The 21,436-nt window shown below is 35.7% G+C and overlaps 1 protein-coding gene across 2 annotated transcripts in view; it reads left to right on the top strand.

The window, feature by feature from the left end:
• The window catches only part of TPD52L1 (TPD52 like 1), a 1,279,033-nt gene that overhangs the window by 1,201,949 nt on the left and 55,648 nt on the right, over positions 1 to 21,436 (top strand). For both annotated transcript variants that reach the window (XM_044075185.1, XM_044075177.1), the window contains one exon: positions 12,809 to 12,869. In XM_044075185.1, coding sequence (XP_043931120.1) covers positions 12,809 to 12,869 — 61 coding nt within the window. The remainder of the gene's footprint in view (positions 1 to 12,808; positions 12,870 to 21,436) is intronic.

Genomic DNA, 21,436 nt, shown 5'->3' with positions numbered 1-21,436 from the left:
ATACTTCTAACTGTAGGCATAAGTCTCCCATGGCAAATGTTAACATTTACTTATAGGGATTATGATTTGGAAGCAAGAATGTTCAGAAACTGTATCCTTGTTACTCAGTCATTAATGAAGCAGATGAAAAGTAAGATGGATAAAGAGGGCCAGACTGATATCAGAATGAGAGGGAAATGGTTACTGCATTTAGTTCAGGTCACCCCATTTAAAAACAAACCTATTGTAAGTTCAAGACGGCCACCAAGCAATGACCACACACTTTCTGCTGCTCCTGTATCAACTAAATCTATCCGCTCAAAAAAAACTGCATCTGGCATCAAATCGAACAGGAAAGGAGTATTTCTTCTAAACTACACTTCATGGAAAAGACCTATAGCAACATTTTGGTCTAAAAAGTAAAATTGTACCATTTTTTCTGCAAGTGCTTACCTCTAGTGACTGGCTGAAGGCTGCAGCCGCATGGTGGCATCCTTTTCTCTGAAGGACTGAGTTCTGAGTTCTAAACAAGAAAAGTTAAAAGAGAAATCCTGAAGTCACTTCCTTGTGGTCTAAACCTACACTATAATTTCACCCAGCGATGGCTAACCAACAAGAATCCATAGATGCTATAACTTCTAAAACCAAACTCTCTTCTCTAATGTCACCTGAAAAAGATGTAACAGCTAAATAAATCAACACAGGATTCAAACAAAGGAGCTGCTAAATCTAAAGTGAGACTGTTCTTTCACTAGATGACCTTAAAACAGCATTACAGCCCTTGCATGAAGATTTCAAATTATTCTAAGACAAATTAAATACATTTGGTTCTAACCTAGACCAAATTACATCCAGAATTAATCTCATTGACAGTAAAACTAAGGAGAATTCAAAGCAAATACAAGATTTACAAACCAAGGTAAATACAAATGACAAAATTATTAGTGACTTACAGCAAAAAATAATAGACTTAGAAGCACGCAGTAGAAGAAACAAAATTGTAATACGTGGCATTCCTGAAAAATTTGACCAAGTCCAACTACCAGTCATACTAATTGAACACATTACTGAAAATAAAATCTTAGCTAAAGAAATCATTACTGAAAGAGCTCATAGAGCATTACGAAGATCACAAGATGAGGGTGTTCCTAGGCAGAGTTATGCAAGGCTTCTAAATGCTGCACATGTTACCACACTCCTCATGGCTGCAAAAAAGAAAAGTAACATTTCATGGAGAGGTCACAGGATTACAATATCACAGGATTTACCCCAGCCCATTAAGGCTCAAAGACAAGCTCTATCTCCTTTTTGTACTTTGTTAATCAAAAAAAAATTACGCTTCCAGATGAAATACCCAGCCATCCTCTCCTTCAGCTATGGGGATCAGAAGTTCCTAATACACTCTGCAGATGAAGCAAAAGTATTTATGCAAGCTTTCAAGGAACTACCGGCTTAACTAGTTTATACTGTTAAAGCTAGTAAAATAATATAACCAAGATAATACAGTATATGATTAAAAGTTATGAATTACTGTTAAGACTAACAAATAGTATAACCAAGATGAATACAGCTACAAAAACCTATCTCTGCTGGCTTTCTAACACTGTTAACTGAATTTAACTTACCCTGTCATCTTCTCAGCTTGTTTTTACCATCATCTGGATGTTGTGGCATTTTCTTTCCTTTCTAACTCTCCAGTAATCTGTTGGCCCATTTGATTCAGTGCATGATGCTTCCTGTGGCCTGTTGAGGCCTTATTTCGAGCTCCACGAGGGTTCCCCTAGCTTCCAGGGCCATTTCAACATTCCACAACCCAGAATGCAACAGAAACATCGGCCGATGACATCACGAGGTTGGAGATCCCAACAGAAGAAGCAGTGCATTACTGGGAATGCTAATATCGTGAATTAGATCGTACGGAAGAAGAAATTGACCTAAAACAACACTTTCAGGACACTTCAGGATGGCATTAATTAAATGGACTATAAAGGACTCTGGTCAGCGTAATTTAGCAGCCTAATCTTATGTTTAAGTAGTGAATATATTACAATATAGTATTTTTCTAGCAATACAACTACATCAGTTTTTCAGAAGTCTTTCATATCAAAATTGTATAGTAGCTGCCATCTGCTGGTTAATTTGTAAAATTACAATGCCATACTTCAGATATGCCTTTCTGTGCCTTTCAGTCTCTCAAAAACAATATTTTATGCGTTCACATTTGGTTTTCTATACAGGTGTGTGTTTTGCGTGCTTATTGTGAAAGTGTTTTAGATACAAACTCGGAGTGTGTGAGTAAAATAAAAAGCCTATGCAATTGTCAAAAGTTATTTAAAGAGAGCTAAAGACAATTGCCTGTTTAGTAATCTATTAGTCTGTTCCATGGCTGTGCTACCTTTACTGAAAATAATTTTTCAAGTGTTGAAATCTAATTGTTTTTGCATGGAGACACAAATTAGCATTTTGACTACTTTCACCATGATTCAATCACGATTCATGAATCATGATGTTTAAGTCTACACTGAAAGTGTAGGATATGGATGTATTGTTCCTTTCTCTCGGTGAAGGTTGATCTACAGAACTAGTGAGCTTGATATGCTGTATGCTTGTGCTTGGTTTAATTAGCCGGCTTGCTAAACTGCTTTTTTCTTGCAGTTATTTAATTCAGCTGGTCAGTGATGTTATGTGAGTTATGTAGTTTACTGTGAACTGCATTCAGTGAAAATTTAAGTAACTGCTTAGGTTGTCAATGAATGCTCTTGTTTTTGTCTTTCCTTTTCTAATCCTATTGTAATGTAATTATGTGTGTAATGCATACTTAGTAAACCCAGTTAGATAGCTAGATAGGTAAAAAATGTATGTACATTTGCTCAGAGCTATTCTGTTTGTTGACGAATATATTTAGCCTGTAATTCTTCCTGTTATAATTACCCCCTTAGCTAACCTCCCTTTAGAGCAGTATGCTCAGTTAGAGCTTATCTAAGTTGATTGTCCCATATCCAGACAGGAGATCAAAACATATTATTAGGTTATTATGGTACATACTGCTATGCCAGTTATAATAGAACCTGTATCACTATCTGCTGTAATGGTTATTAATAGCTGTGTTTATAAATTGTGTTGGTTTCAATTACTTAGTAACTTTTATTATCTATATTACTCCAACCTCATTTGCCTATTTACATGGAAAATTTCGAAGTCAATAATTTTAAAATGCTGTATGTATTATGTTCTTATGGTGGTATTGTTTTGTTATCTCTTTAAACTCCTAACTGGAATGTCACCTTGCCTTTAACCGTCCATTCTATGTACATATGTTTTTCAATATTCCTTAACATTTTTGGGAGTGGCACGGTGTTGTACTTGTCCAATGTTTGTTGGTGGTTGGACTGTTGATGTTAGTTTTTATGTCTCCCTGCTCTGTTCTTGTATTATTCTTCATAAGGGAAAATACTTAAAAACAGATCACGTGTATCTATTTAGAACTTATTCAAAAATGACTCAGGGAGACTGGTGGTTAGGCATGGGGTCTATGGTAAGGTGCATGGATGCCAGAATAAGATTTACTACCACATTACATTTTCTGTTATATATAAAACGTGTGTTTACTAATTGGACTATCTCACTTTGTATTAATCTCACTCACCACATGATTCGCGATGGTAGTAGTCCCACTTGGTCACTAAACAGTAACATTCTTAAAAAAGATGTTCTGCAGGAAATTAATGATTATCTGAAATAATTTGATGCAGAATCTTCTTTATCCACCATCCCTTTAGATATCCAATGAGCTACGGCCAAAGCGGTCATCAGAGGAATAGTCATCCAAAAATCATCTTATTATAAAAAAAAAGAGAAATTGTACATCAATAACCTCAACAATGAGCAAAAGATGATTGATGCACAACTACAAAAGGGTTTTCTCCTGAACTGGAAAAGAAACTACATGATATACAAAAAAAAAATGTATTCCTTTCACTTACAATATCAATCCTTGGTAGAACTCAAACTCCTCCACAGATATCCGGAATGGGCCCAATCCCCCTCCAGAACACTAGCTAGACTCATAAACATCAAAGAGAGACCAAACTATATTAATGAAATAAAATACAAAGGGGAAAACTTATACAGAAATGAAGATATTGTTAACTCTTTTGTAAATATCTTCACTGAAATCTATAATCCCAAAAAACAGACCCCAAATGAAATGCACAAAAAATTCCTAAATGAGCTATCTGTTCCAAAAATATCCTCCGGATAAAACACCCTTCTAAACAGCCCCATAACACTAAATGAAATAATGTTAGCTATTAAAAAACATAAACTAAATAAGGCGCCAGGACCTGACGGTTTTACAGGAAAATTTTATAAAACTTTTAGTCGTCACCTTTCTAAGACCCTCCTTGCCATGTATAATTATATCATCTCTAAAGGGATTACTGATAAGTATATGAACAATTCTAAAACAATATTCATCCCAAAACCGAACTCTGACAAGTCCAATCCTCTCTGCTACAGGCCTATTGCTCTTATTAATGTTGACATCAAAATCTTATCTACCATTTTCGCTAATAGAATCCAGAAAGTTATAACTACAGTCATTTCTTCTGAACAGTTGGGATTTATGAAACAGAGGCAGCTGTGTGACAATAATCTTACCTTAAACACATTAATGCTGTTTCTAAAAATGTGATAACCACCCACGTTATGCACTCATGCTAGATGCTACCAAAGCTTTTGATAACGTTGATCTAAACTTCCTTTGCCTAACCATGAAATACTTTAACTGTCCCGATCTTATTATCAACACTATTAAGATGCTTTATAACAATGCCTCTACTTCCCTGTATATAAATAAAACTTTATCACGCCCTATTAAAATTACCAATTGTACTAGGCAGGGCTGCCCACTCTCACCTTATCTTTTCAATTTATATCTCAAACCTTTCCTTCTCTGGGTTAAACAAAAGACTTATCACCATATCCCAAAAGTCTTTAACATTGATATAAATTATTCTGCATTTGCAGATGACCTAAACATCTATTTTGAGCTTCCCAACACCGATCTTCATAAAATCCGAAATTCTATAATCGTTTTGCTAAGGCTGCTAATTATAAATTAAACCCTGCAAAATCATGTATTTTTCCATTAAATCCTGCAAATCATTTAGAATATTACTTCCCCCTGTCTGACATTCCTCTCAAATATACACTCAAATACCTAGGAATAAATTTCACACATCCTCACCAAGAACTAATAAAAGCAAATCTATATAGAGTCTGGGATCAGATAAATAATTATCTAACTAAATGGAGAAATATCAATCTTTCTTTGCTATCAAAATTCACTATCATTACAATGACTATTTTACCTAGAATCCTTTTTCATCTTAACTCCATCTTCTTAAATGTTCCGAAAATTTTTTTCAGAAAAATGGAAACCACAATCTCAAAGATTTTATGGTTCTCTAAATCAACCAGAATATCATACAGGAAACTAATTACCCCAAAGACCAAAGGCGGTTTAAGTCTCCCAGACTTTAATTTATATTACTACATTATTAATGCTAGCCATCTAATTCAAATAGCCTGCTATGATCCCTCTGCTGAATCTTGGTACCCCAACCTGGATCAAAATCTGGTGCAACTATATATATTTGTTAAAATTCAACCCGCATGCTGTACCTTTTCTTGCACTTGATGGTGTCTACAATTTCAAGATCTTGCCTACACTAAAGAACAAAATTTGCATCTTTCAAACTCTGATGACCTCCTTAAAGTTACACAATACTGTTCCCATTCTCCAACCTATTCACCTAAACCCTAACTTAAAAGTCAATAATAAAATGATCGACCTATCAAATTTCCCTATTATTAAACAAGCCATAGTTTGGCACTTTTATAACTCTAAAAATGTTGCAGAGGTCAAAGCCTTATTTGGTGCTCCTAACAAATATGATCCTATTTTAAGACAGATTAGCTCACTTATAAAACAAAAATTCTCTAGCTATAGAGTGAAGGAGCAAGACATTATATTATCACAATCTGTCATTAAATCACTTTCCCTATGGAACAAAATGATTTCGAACACCTAAAAACTTGTGTCAAGCATTAAGTATAATCATTCACTTCTATTTTCCAAATATTGGGACGGTATACAAGGAGAAATCTCTACGGAGTCTAAGTGCGAAGCAATCAATAATACCCTGAATCTAACCCCCTTCAAAAACATAATTTACACTCAACTTGTGATAAACAACAATTCCTACTATACCCCAGCAGTCTTACTGAAATTCGGATACAATAAAAACCTAACCTGTCCGTTCTGTTCCCTCCCACACGTAGATATACTTCACATCTTTTGGAGCTGTAAGAATATTTACAAGCTTTGGTGTTCTCTCAGAACTCAGTTGGAAAATATGGGATATGAAAAAAAAAACACATTTTCCTGGCAAACCATAATTCTAAATATAATTCCTAAATCTCTTAAGGGTATCCATCGCCACATCTGTGTTATGGTCTGCGCTCTTCTCAAATATTTTATAGCCAAGAATTGGGTCAATCCTTCAGCAATAGCTTGGGAAAACTTTATACCAACGGCAATCAAATATATATATGCACATAAGTTATGCAATAATAACAAAAAGAAAAAAAGAATATTTTCAGAATTACTGGTGTAGCCTTTTTGACCTAATCCAAACTAAATAATCTTCCAAAATGTGGGTCACTAACATTACATTCCAGGAAATCCTCCATCGGTATCATATCTAGCCCTATAGTCATTAGACATTGTTATCATCACACTGTAGCTTTAGTTTTTCAAAGTATTTTGTTATTTTATTTTGTTATCCTTGGGCATCCATGGTGTAAATATGCTGTAAATATGGTATATATAGTTGTACGTGGTGTAAATAGTTACTTTATATGGTTATACCCTCCTTACCGCTCTTCTTTCTTCTTAAGTCAGTCATATACTCCTCCTTCCAAGCCATTTTCCATTTGTTTCTCTAGATTTTGACTGTAATAGGTTATTGGTGGTCTCTACTGCTTATATTATTCTCCAAGATGTATGTTTCCCTCTAACGGTAACTGCTGTTTTGTAAATGCATAGTTTTTGTACTGTTATATACATACCTATACTTTACTGCTTCCTGTAATGACTTACAGTTTTTCCTTTGTATGTTTGAAAAGTTTGTAAAATTCAATAAAAATATATTTGAAAAAAAAAAACAAACCTATTGTTCTTAGAAAGTGTTTAGAGCAGAGCAACTAATATAAAGCTAGTACAAGAGATCTGTGCAAGTGTTTAACAATTAATCATGCAGATGAGGTGTTTTCAAGATGAGGAATATGAAGTATGCCATAGATACTATGTATGTTGTGAGAATGGTGTTCAATAACAGTGAAAAATTACCTGTAGTGTAGTATAGTGAATGTATTTGCAAGTGTCTGTGTTTTTGTGTGTCAGTTGTATGCTTGTCTGCTATCATTAAAGTATGTGTTTATGTATGTAAATGTGTAGTACTTTGAGAATGTGGTATCATGATGTGAATGGCTATGTGTATAGGGAAGTATGGTGCAAGAAGGAAGGGAGTCCACCTTCTGCATGATGCCACCTTTTGTGAGGTGTAGCAGAGAAAGCATGAAGATTCACCATGTTCATTTTCAGTCATAGCAGTATACTTACAAATTAGAATATTGCACAGACACATAAGAGCAAAGCACCACTTCAGGTTGTGAAGACTTTCTTTTATCATAAAGAATGCATTTTCTTTGAATGATGATGGTTTGTATGGATGAATAGTATATGTACATGAATAATTATGTATTATTGGTGGTATGCCTAATTTTGATGTGTGTGTGTCTGGTGTGTTGTGGTGTTGTGAATTTGCAGTATGTAAATTTTTGCCTGGTCATCTGAGAAAAGTGGATGTGGAATATGTATATGTATATGTTTCTTGTGTCATAAAAATCTTTTCAGAAATACCTAAATGGTATATGGGATGGTATTGTAACTCATCTATGAATACTGTATGTAAGCCTAAACCAAAGGAATCAATGTTAATAATATACCTTGTACTGTACTATAATAACACCACTTATTTACTGATTTCTCACACTGTACCACTGTTTTCCATTTTCTTTGTTGTAATTGACTATTTAGGACTTTTGACCATGTCTTTAACATGTACAACACAACTAAGGTATTTCTGTACTAAAATAGTTTTACTTAGTTGTTGTTAATGTTCAAAATATCTTATTTCTTTTCTCTTTTGGTTTAATAGTTAAGACTACATGATTATCTCTGTAAACATGCACTATTTGTCTTATAACCATTAACTGATAATAGTTTGCAATGTTTTAATAACATCTGCACTCCTGCCTCATATTGTAACATTATATAAACTCAGTGAATATGTTTTGGCGCTTTTCATCTCAGACCTTACCTGGAAAGGAACCTCATGTGAAGTCAGACTATCTTGGTAATTAAATGCCAATAAATAAACACATTTTTATTTTCTAGAAGTAAGTGCTACAATGTAACAAAGTTTTTCTATTCTTTCATACAATTTAGATGAAAATGGAATTATAGGATTCAGCAAGAAATGACAAAGTAATTGAATAAATGTGTCAAGAGGTGCATGATTCATTTATACTGAGGCAGTAACTATAACACTTTTATTTGTACTGTTAAGGAGACTTAGTGGTCAGTTCCTGTACATTTGTAACCAAGGCTAAGCTGCAAAGAGCTCATCTGGTATATCTACCTCCTGCAAAATATCTTATACTGACTCTTATAAAGTCAATAAGAAAAAGATCTAGTGAAAAAGCGAAGATGTTTTTTCAAAAATGTGTAGCAGATAAGCTTCTCTAGTGACACAAAGGGATAAAGCCCTAACTACAGTCCAGTCAACTCAGGATTAATTATGATGGATGACTGATGGAGTGGTAGGGAGGAATGGGCATTCCAATTCCTGGTGGAGGGAGTTAGTCAATGACACTCCCTTAGGGGAGGGATGGTCCAAAGATAAGAGTTGCCCTCACACATAAATGCTGAGCCTGGGAGGCAGGGCATATAAAGAATGCATACACACAGATGCACAGAGACACAAATGGACACACACACACACACACACACACACACACACACACACATACACACACACACACACACCGGATTTGGAAATGTCCAAGCCCTCAAATCAGCCCCAGCAAAAAATGGAGAAAGTTGGGGGTGTTAGGAGATGAGTTGTTAGACCCTGTGTGAAACTTTTGCACTATGGGATCAAAAAAGTTTTAAAAAATTGCAGCAGGTGCCTACAGCAGCTGTAAAGCAGAAATGGCAAAGTACAAGCACTTCCAGGATTTAGAAGGTATAAAATAAGCATATGTGTATCATAAACATGAGTAATGTCAGAAAACCTGAATGAGGTCCAAAACCTTCTTTGACCTGGGCAAGGCAGCTGAATAGTTGAAAATAAAGAAAAATGAAAGTATATCTGTATTGAAATATAGCTGTCAGGAAAAAGGTAGTGGGCAAAATGGTGTGCTTCCTTCATTTCTGTTATCTGGCACTGTGACTTTGTTGAATCAGTGTGGCTTGTCCCATCAATCTGCTTTGTAGGTCTATGCTCTGCTCTACACATCTAATAGCGTGCCTTTCATTTTGTTATTTCATCTTTGGAATATATATATATATATATGTGTATGTGTGTGTGTGTGTGAATGAGAGGGAGGTTAGAGGAATGGTGAGGATGCAGGGAGTAGAGGTGGCGAAGGTGGATGAGTTTAAGTACTTGGGATCAACAGTTCAGAGTAATGGTGAGTGTGGAAGAGAGGTGAAGAAGAGAGTACAGGCAGGATGGAGTGAGTGGAGAAGAGTGTCAGGAGTGATTTGTGACAGACGAGTACCAATAAGAGTGAAAGGGAAGGATTAAAAGAGGGTAGTGCGACCAGCTATGTTATATGGGTTGGAGACAGTGGCATTGGCAAAAAGGCAGGAGTCAGAGCTTGACGTGGCAGAGCTGAAAATGTTAAGATTTGCACTGGGTGTGATGAGGATGGACAGGATTAGGAATAAGTATATTAGAGGCTCAGCCCAGGTTGGAAGGTTTGGAGACAAAGCCAGAGAGGCAAGATTACATTGGTTTGGACATGTGCTGAGGAGGGATGCAGAGTATATTGGGAAAAAGATGCTAAGGATGAAGCTGCCAGGTAACAGGAAAAGAGGGAGGCCTAAGATAAGGTTTATGGATGTGGTGAGAGAGGACATGCAGGTGGTTGGTGTGACAGAGCAAGATGCAGAGGACAGGAAGAAATGGAAACAGTTGATCTGCTGTGGCGACCCCTAACGGGAGCAGCTGAAAGAAGAAGAAGAAGAAGATTTCATCTTTGGAAGAATCAAGGTTAAAGATACTGTAGTGGTCCACTCTTAACTTTGTATACAAGTGTCTATACAAGAAAATAAATTCAAAGCAGTAGATGCATATTATCTAATCCTGAAGTATGAGATATGTCATTTATCATACAGATACTTTCATATTCCTTTTATCCATTTTCTTTACTTTTAGTTTTGATTACTGTTTCCTATTCATTTTAATGAAATTTGATAATGGCATATGTTTTCTCCTGAATAAGGCTTTATATACTCTAGGTTACATGGCTTTTTATGAATGAGTTGTATCATAAAAGGTCAAGGACCTCATACAAGATCATTATGGGCCATTATCCATAAAGTCACAGGCCCATATATTCTATCATCATACCATAAATCTAAATTCTTTTTAAAACACTCCATTCTCTTTTCTGGCATTACCTCAATTGGTAGTAAAATCCATCTTTCTCTTTCTCCACAATATAAGAAGTTTCTATCTATTCTAGCCATCATATCTTCCAGTTTAACCATAATCTGATTATTTCTACCATTTCTTTCATGAGTTAGAAACATAAGTCCCAAAGTGATATGTACTTCATCATTATTCCTAATTTGAACACTCATATCAAATTTCATCTTATCTGCATCTAATATACTGAAAATAAATTCAATTGTTTTAAACATTCTTGGTAACAAATGTTCCTTTATCCATTTATATTCCTGGTAAATAACTTTTGCGCTTTCCAATTTACTAATTTCAAGACCAGAATACACACCAAATTCACTTTCATATTCCAGTATTAATCTAATATTAGATTTGCAAATTGGAATATAACCAATCTCTGGAAGATATTGCCCTAAATACTGTTTTAATTATTGAGTAACTGTTTTACATTTTTTTTCTCACATGACCGGTAAAGCTATTTTTTTCTCAGCTACATTATTCAAATCTTCATGGTGTTCATGCACACCAAGTCATATCCCATTAATGCTATAAGGGTATTCTATATTTCCTTTAGCCAGCTCTAAGATTTGAATTGTGGTTTCATTAAGTACAACTCCCTTAAAATGTACCCAGTCATACAATCTGTCAAAGTAGTTCTGTAGCTCATTCTTGTCCTTTATTGATCTTATGATTCCATCAACCTCAGTGTCATCAGCAAACTTTCCAACCCAACACTTCCCTGACTCAGGAAATCTGGACATAAAAATATGAAACAAAATATTTTAGCAATATAGGGAGGACTCTGTTCAGGTACATATGTTGCCTGTGTTTTAAATAGTTTGAACTCAAGTGGTTTGGGCACATAGAATTGGATCAGTTTTGCCAGGAATATATTTTTATGCCTGTCTGGACGCAATTGTGATTCTATTTAATTTTTATTAACTTTTTTAACTTTATCATTTTAATTTTGTTGAAATTAATTTCTAGGGGATTTTTGTAGGTGTGCAGCACATGAAAAATGAAACTATCTTAATTTTTTATCTGTAATTTTGAAGAGTACTGAGTTATGCTAACATGTTGCATTGCGACTGATGTACATTGAGTGGTGGTAAATACTTGATGGTATACAAAGATGGTAGTACATGCAAATATATATTTACTTTGCTCACTAAATAGATTTATCATACATTTTTATCATGTCCATTGTTAAGATAAAAACAGAATACATGGGGTTCTGCTGTTTGAGACATGATTGGGTTCTGCTGTATGATACATGAAGCCTGTTTTACTATAGGTTTGTGGAATGATTTTTGTGGCAATTGGCACAGCCATGAATCAGTATGTCATTCATCTAAAACTGAAGCATAAGATATTTTGCTTACCAAACTTGACCTCCAACTATCCATTTTTCAATTTTCCACTTTTTTTAATTCCATTAAACCTGTGTTTTCCATTGACTTTAGTGCCCTATGTTAATTGCCTACATTTAATGTGGATAGCAGTTTGGCTGATTTGCATAGTTTTTATAAATTAATCAACTTATGAGTGTTTTTTTCTTGAAAATAAATATTAATTAGTATTTTATTTAGTTGAAATTCCTTTATTTGGTGCATTTTAGCAGTTACTGAGGGTTGTGCTAGGATTTTTAGTTTTACAGTTTACTGGCATTTCAACTTTTAGTTAATTACAGATGCAATTCGATATGCTTTGCTGATAATGCCATTTCCAGATTATTTATTAGCTTTGTACATTTTCATTTGCTTTACATACTTCTTTTCAGCAGTTTGTTTTCTAATAAGAACCCATTTAATTTCTAGGGGGGTTGATTTAGGTGGGTATTATTGTCTGGTGGGTGTATGTGTAAAATGTAGGTGTGTGGGCTGGCTCACATAAGATTTCTGTGAAAATTTGCATATCCTAGCAGAACACACTTAGCCAACAAACACTAATGATTAAATAAATCAGTACAGTTCCATTATAATACAGTCTGCACTTTTGTTTCCCTTCAGGAATTCTCCTACCTTCAAGTCCTTCGAGGAGAAAATGGAGAATACTGTCACTACTTTTAAGGTAAGAAATTACTTGCCACACTTAACTGATTTTATCTGAGGACACTTACAGCCAAGTCTCAAAAAATGAGTTAAACATTGCATACATACATATTCATATGGTGGTGCATGACGTGTTGATATAAGAACAAATTAAACCTGACACATCTAAATGTGAAAGATCCCATAGTAGCAACTATGTTGGGGGCACCTAAAATACATAAAGACAGATGAAATTCGCCTTTGCAACCCATCATGAATGCCATCATGGATGCTAGGTGTTCCATTACTAGCCCAGTGGCAAATATCTGGACCACCATTTAAAAGGAACAATACAAAAGGTTGCACACTTGTGTAAAGACTCTTGTGACTTTCTCAAAAAATGTAATAATTTGGTTTTCAGTGATGCTGTTATTTTTTTAACTATTGATGTCAAGGATTTGTTTACAGCAATTCTGCACTTGACAGGGATGCAGTGGTTTATGGGATTTCTTAGTAACAGTACTGATCTGCCTCAACATTGAATTGATTTACTACACTGCTTGATTTGGTGCTACATAATAATTATATCTATTTTGAAAATCAACATTTTTTAAAAAACAGGTGTGGCTATGAGATCTGCATGTGGATCTTTATATGTTAATGTAGTCATGGTAGAGTGGTAAAGGAGGCTCATCCTCAACAGTGAATTCAAAAGTTCATGGTGCCTCTGTGTGAAGTACCTGGATGACATCTTTATAGCATGGAAGGATGACATTAATAAGATTCTTGTTTTCCTAGATTACATTAATAGCACCATGGATTTTTTAAAATACATCAGGGGAGGAATTTTCATCTACTACTGATACTGATTGTGGTACACCCAATACGTCACCCTTACCCAAAATGAGAAGTGAAGGTATCCTTTTAGTCTACCCGGGAGAAGGGGGGGTCGTAAACATCACAGGTGTGGATCAAACATCGGAGACACTGCTTCAATTAATGATCTCATAGATGCTACTAATAATGTATTAAATATTTCATCTTATGTTTTGTCTTTGGATGAGATTGATTTGTTGAATAAAGGTCTTAATTTCGTACCAAGTCATTTAGATGGTGAGGAAATTTTTGCACAGGATATTATCAATTTCTGTAGATTATTAAATCTTAGGTTGTTTTTTATAATCAGTCTAAAAGTAACAGTTATTGTGATTCTGATATGTTTCGTTTTAAGGCATACACATTTATGCCACCTCCCAATAGGAATGTTATGGTTTCTCATGATTTAGTGTTAAAGAACCTACATGCCAAATATGGGTCACAGATGAATATTTTTCCACACAACCTTACTTGTTCAGAAAGGGCAGCATTGTACAAATTGAGCAAAAACAAGGAAATAGTGGTGAGCCTGGCTGATAAAGGGGGAGCAGTGGTAGTGTGGGACTGGCAAATGTATCAGCAGGAGGCACATACCCAGTTAATGGATCAAGGGACTTATGAAAGGATGTTTTGGGACCCTACACCGGTTTTTAAATAACAGATAGATGATTTTTTGGAACTTGCCAAGGAGGATTGTATTATAAGTAAGGAAATTAAATTGCAGCTTATGGTTAAAGAACCGGCTAAGCAATATATATACTTGCTGCCTAAAACACATAAGAATTTACAAAAGCCTGCTGGCAGACCAGTAGTGTCTGGGATAGGGTCTTTAACAGAGCCACTCTTGGCCTTTTTGACTTATTATTTAAAGCCCCTTTTGATCCATGTTAGATTGAGAATACAAGACACTACGAAATTTTTAAATATTATTCAGGATACCCAAATTGAACTGGGGTGGTATATGTGGACCTTGGATATCAGGTCCCTCTACACTAATATACCACATATTGGCTGGTTAGATCTGCTCTTTACAGTCCAGGCTTTAATAATTTATTAATCTGTCTAGCTGAGCATGTGTTGACCAAAAATATGTTTTATTTCCAGGATGAATGTTACCTACAATTGAGTGGTACAGCGATTGGAGCATCCTTTTATGCTGACCTATTCATGGGTTTTGTGGAAGACCATTTGATTTATGACCCTATGCATAATATATATCTTGAATCCATGGATATATGGCGTAGGTACCTTGATGATTGTTGACTAGTTTGGCAATCTGGGGTTGAATACTTACATGAGTTTGTTGGGTATTTGAATGACAACAAATGGGGACTATATTTTACGGTTAATTACAACACAACCCAGATTGTGTTTTTGGATGTTGTCATACCGAATGATGGGACCATGGTGCCTCAGGTACATAGGAAGCATCCAGAGATCAATACTCTGTTACACTCTAAAAGCTGTCATCCTAAGCATGTGATTTGCAATATTCCTAAGTCCCAATAAATGCGGGAACGATGTATCTGTTCATCAAATGAGGTGTTTTCCACACATAGTAAACAATTATCGGACAAATTTTTAAACAGGGGTTATGATAGGAAACAAATCTTGGATATTGGTAATAGTGCCCAAATGTGGGATCATAATTTGTTGTTACAGTATCAGAGACAGGAATACAAAAGTAACAGCCAACTGAGGCTAGTCACTCAGTATGGTAATAATACATCTGTATTGATCAATACTATTAATAAATATTGGCACATTCTGACTTTGGACGAAAGCTTGAATAAGATGGTCCTCCCAAAGTGCTTATTCTCTTTTAGAAGAGGCAAAACCATGGGGGAATGGCTGAATCATTACAAACGGGAAACTTATGGTGTGGCCAATACCCAAAAAAGAACATTAGATGGCGGTCTAGTCAGAGGTTGCCTTCCTTGTAATCATTGTAGTTTTTTGCAAACATATTAATACTATCAAGGAATTTAGTTCCAAGAATACGTCTAGAGTTTTTGACATATGCATACAGGGTAACTGTACTTCACAGTGGGTTGTTTATTTGGTGACTTGTAATTGTCAGGCATTCTATGTGGGACAAACCTCACGTCCGTTGAAATTATGCATTTCTGAGCATCTTAGTGACATAAGGTGTGCCAGACAAAATAATGCCCTTTACAAACATACATTACAACATAATCATAATTCAGCTTGTTTCAGATTTACTATTATTGATGGTATTAAGTTTCACGATGTGGATAAAGTTGGTTGGCATGAGATTCTTAATAGGAAAGAAAGGAAGTGGATAATTATGTTAGGTGCTCTTTTTCACCAGGATTAAATTAGCATCTGTGATTGGATAATTGTATTAGACTCTCCCATATATTATGTTGTTGAATTCATTTGAATTTTATCACATACTGATGAAGGCTTGCTAGCTGAAACTGGTCGGTTTGCCTTGTGCTTCTATGATACTACAATAAATACAGGATTTTGGATACTGACTGTTGTGCTGGCTTTCATTATTTTTGGATCTTTTTATTTAGCCATGCACCATTTTCCGTACGGGCATACTGATTGGTTTATACTTTTTTTTAAATTTACTCATGAAGTAGGAGAGAATAGTATTTCTTACCTAGACATCATGTTGATAAAAGATAATATCAACAGAAAAATTATTTCTAGGATATACAGGAAACCCATCTATTCTAATTATTTTCTGCATTTCACTAGTCCACACCCCACCAAGCAAAAGAAGAAGTTAGTAAAGAGGCAATTCATACATGCAACATGGATGGTAACCCTGTATAATTACTTCACAGAAGAAGGTACCCTGAAGCCTTTATCGATAATTCTTTGTATGAAGTTGGTAATAAAAGGAAAATTAATTTTTACTCTCCCATCTTAATGGAAGATAAAGCTAACACACAAACTATGGCTATTACATGTGAGACATCTGGGTCCCTGGAGGCTGTGTCTAAGCCTGACTATAAATATAGTTTTATTACTACTTTTTCTTTGGACCACGAGCAAAGTAGGTGGGATCTAAACAAAAACTGGCCCATAAAGAATGACAGTTTGGCCATAAAAGGGATGGGTGATGGGCGACTTATATATAGAAAAGGCTTTACCTTCAGAAATATTTTTGAATCCCAGAAAAGGAATATGAGAGATGACATTATGCATGGAATATATAAATGTAATATATAATATGTAATATATAAATGTAAATAGAAACCTTACAAAGAAAGCTATAATCTCTTACAAAAAGAACTACTACTGTGAACTTCAGGAAACCCACTTATATAAACCCAAACAATTCTGGTCTTCAATCAACAAACTCCTTTCACCTGGTACAGCTAAAACTCCCTTCCCAATAAACGCAGACCCAGGAACTCCTAGCCATACTGCAAACACCTTTAACACCTTTTTTATTGATACCATCCAATCACTTGCTAAACAGATGAACACTATTAACTTTTACCCTCCAGATAATCATGCTGATTCCCCCCATAACTTCACTCTTCATCCTATCTCTACCTCCTTCATCTACAAGCTTATTCTTAAACTGAAACCCTGTATCCCCTCTGCTGACAAACTCCCCTCTCTCTTTCTTCAAAAGGCTGCTAAGCAGATTGTATACCCTATATCTATACTCATTAATAGGACTATCCAAGAGGGAACCATACCAGATATATGGAAAATATCTCATATCATCCCACTACACAAAGGTGGTAACTCTATTGAGTACACTAACTTTAGACCTATTGCCCTTCTCTCCACTAGCTAAGATCATGGAGAAATGCATCCATCAGCAACTCATACAATATCTCTCTTCACACAACATAATAGCAAACTGTCAACATGGCTTCAGACCCCACCATAGCACCTCCACTGCCCTCCTTTCCTTCGTTGATACTATCAACAACTATCGCAACTCAAATCTTCTCTCTTCTGCTCTATTCATTGACCTCTCTAAAGCTTTTGATATGGTGAACCACTCTTCCCTTATTAACATCCTTAAATCCCTCTCATTTGATAACCTGGCTATTAAATGGTTTACGTCTTATCTAAGCAACAGGCATCAAGCCGTTCTTTGGGACAATCACATCTCTTCTCTACTGCCTGTTTCTATTGGAGTCCCACAGGGCTCTATTCTCGGTCCACTGCTCTTCTCCCTTTACATAAATGATCTCAACACTATCATCCCACAAGCTACCTGCATCCAATATGCTGACGACTCCACGATTATTTGCTCAGCATCTACCTCCGCAGAGCTACTCACTCTAACTCAAACCACTTTCAACACTGTAGAAACTTGGTTCACTAGACGGCACCTCCTCCTCAATGCTAAAAAAACAAAACTTCTCCTTTTCACTCCTACCACTCGAGGCTCCCCATTAAACTTCAACATTTCATCTAATGACACCACTGTTATCTCTCCTGACACATCAACTAAACTGCTAGGAATAACCATTGATAACAATCTCACTTTCGATCAACACATCAATAACATCATCAAAACTGTTAATAAAAAAATTGGATCATTATACCGTATCAAACCATTTCTCACACCGTCTACCAGAGCTACTATTGCCCACTCCCATCTTATATCTACTCTCTTCTATGCCTCACCTATCTTCACTAACCTTAAGAAGGCCAACCTAAATAAACTAGCAACTTGTTACAATAGCATTGCCCGCTTTGCCACCAGTAACCCTTTCAGAACACATCACTGTCAAAACCTAAAACTCCTAGGCTGGCTGGAGCTACAAAACTGTCTTGTGATCTCCCAACTTACCATTGCTCACAAGATACTGTACCAACCTTATAATACCCCTATACTTTCTCAACCTTTAATCCCTTACAGTAATCTTACCTCCCTTCGATCTTCATCTAAACTCATGACCAAATCTGTAAAGTCCCATAACTTAGCTGGTGACTCTCTGTTCACTAATACTGTAGGAAGGATATGGAATCAGCTACCCACTGATATCACTCTAATCCCCTCCTTACCACTCTTCAAACAAAAAATCAAACTGTACTTCCAAAATCACTGGCTCTGCTCCTGCAGGACTCCTGACTAATCTTCTTCTTTCCCCCTCCTACTAGAATTTTTACACTATACTTATTTACTTTACTTATTCCTTCTTCCTATTGCCCTGTTACTCTCCTCCTATGCTACTACCCTCTCCTCCTTTTCTCTCCCTCTCCTCTTTTCCATCACATTACCCTTTTCCTCACTACACTATTGCCTCTTTCTCTCTTCTTCCTGTGTATTTCTTCTGTAATTCCCTTCTTATCTCCCATTCTACTTTTTTCTCTCCAACGGATTATCAAATATATGTTGCTAATCTTGATGTTTTGTAATGTTTCTACTGAATAATTATATTTTGAGTGTGTTCCTTAGGAATTTTGTTTTTTGTGTTACTAAACATATATTCTTTTTATACTGAATTTATTTTATAATTTGTCTCCTTGTAATTTTGTATCTGTGGAGCTTTTCTCCCCGGGCCTCTACTGAAAATGGACATATATCCAGCTAGACTAGCCCGGTTAACAAATGCAAAATAAAATAAATAAATAAAATAAAAATGTGGTAGCTGTAATTACTGCAAGAATATTATACTTTTCTGTGATCACCGGTTCAAAGTGAAAGGAAGATATAAGTGTTTAACTAAAGGTGTTGTATATTTAGCCCAGTGCCAGAGCTGCTGTGAATTCTAGGTAGGCAAAACTGAGCACATGTTAACAGAAAGAATATATGAACACCTTTATGAGATCAGGAAGAAAAGTAACAAAAACTGCCTTATCTAAACATATTATCGACTGCCCAGGGCATGAGTTTAAATTTGTGGTGCTTGAACAATTAAATACGAACCCAAGAGGGGTACCATGGGATCTGTTATTAGAAAAGAAAGAACTGCACTGGCAGTTACAGCTTAATGCAGACAGTACCCCAGGGCTCCATGAAGTTTCATCTATCACCTGTTTATTAAAACTAAAAGCATACAGTTGATGAAACTGTAATTTCAGAAAAGATTTTACTATTTTTTCATTACATAATTTTATGCTTGGATTGCTGATTTCTCATGTATAGTTTTACCATACTATCACAGTGTCACTCTAAGAAATGAACTTCAGGAAGCCATGTGCTTGTTCCCTAGCTTTTAAATTTCCTTTGTTTATTACCATGTAACATCTGATGAAGTTTTTAATGATAGTCAAGATGAAAACTCCTATTTGTTTTATAAAACAAATGGCAGTGTGTGTTTGCAGTGTCCTACATTCATCTGTGCATTATTTTTTTTTGTTAGAGTGCACTAGGATTCAATCTGTACGAAAAGGTTTTGGAAAAAATTCAGATATGAATGTTTTAAGAAAATGAATGTGGGTATGATTATTTATAGATTATATGATAAAAAGGAATTAACTAATGTTTTTCAAGTAGACAGAATTCTGATTAATGCAATTTAAATTTTGTGAACACGATTTCAAGAATTATTGAGCAATCAATTATTCAGTGAGTTTGCAGTGATCAATAAAATAAAGAAATGTTTATGAAAAAAGGACTAGGGTGGATAAAAAGTTAAGATGGTGAACATAAGCTTGTATTTTGTTTGAAAATAATGGTAAGGGATGATTGAAAGAAGTTGTTATAAGTATGAAATTATGGTGTGAATACTATATGTTTCATTTTTGCGAGTAACAGATGTCTGCATTTTGTGTAAATAACTGAAGCCCCTACCCTTTTCAACAGGTACCGTGGGATGGTTTACATTCGTTTAAGCTACCACCAGCTCAGGCAGATGCAGCCTTGGTTTAACACCTCACCTGTAGAGAGTGCACCCCCCCCCCCCCATGCACTGCAGTGCCAGTTACCCAATTACTTGGGATGGAAATAGACTCCTCAACTTTCTGATCTTCCAGCACTAAGGCAGGGGTGCTACATGTTGAACCAGTGACACCTAGCTGTATCTGTTTAGATAAAAAGCAAGACTAAAATTTGTTTGCTTTGGAAATTAAAACAGGTGCAATAAAAATGTTGTCATTTAACCCAGGGGGAAAAATAACCCCCAATCTAAACTGCCAATGCAGTTCACAAACTTTTAGGAAATTCTTCCAATCCCCTCCTCTAGGATCTGGCATAATCTTTTCTAATATCCCAAAATAAAATTTAATAAACCCACTACACTGGATAGAATATTGGTGCAGGGCACTATTGTCACTTTTTTGGCTACATCATATATGTACTCATAAATACATGTTTTGAGGACAGGCTAGAAATCATGTAGGAATTGTGGTGAGAGAGAGGCTTCAGAAGTCGGTGAGGGATATCATCAGAATTAATGACAGACTCATGGAAATCAGACTACAGTGTAATGATAGGGCAGTATTCATAATTTCAGCCTATGCCCCACAGCAGGGTTGTGATAGTGAGGAAAAGAATGCATTCAGACAGCAATTGCAGGACCCACTAGATAAAGCAGGACAACATGAGTTGGTTTTGATAATGGGTGACCTGAATGTACATATTGGGACAGACGGAACAGGATATGAGGACTGACTGGATAAACATGGGTGAGGCAACAGGAATAAAGAAGGAGAAGACATTCTAAACTTCTGTCTGGCAAATGGCCTAATAGTAGCCAACACATGGTTCAGAAAGAGAGACAGTCACAAGATCACATACAAGAGTAGCCAACATGAAACTCAGGTAGACTTCCTCCTAAT

The sequence above is a fragment of the Protopterus annectens genome, chromosome 1.part1, assembly GCF_019279795.1.
Source record: "Protopterus annectens isolate FY-2018-M chromosome 1.part1, PAN1.0, whole genome shotgun sequence".
NCBI classification, from domain to species: Eukaryota; Metazoa; Chordata; order Ceratodontiformes; family Protopteridae; genus Protopterus; species Protopterus annectens.
The sequence above is the reverse complement of the archived record's forward strand: the minus strand, read 5'-3'. Positions and strand labels throughout refer to the sequence as shown.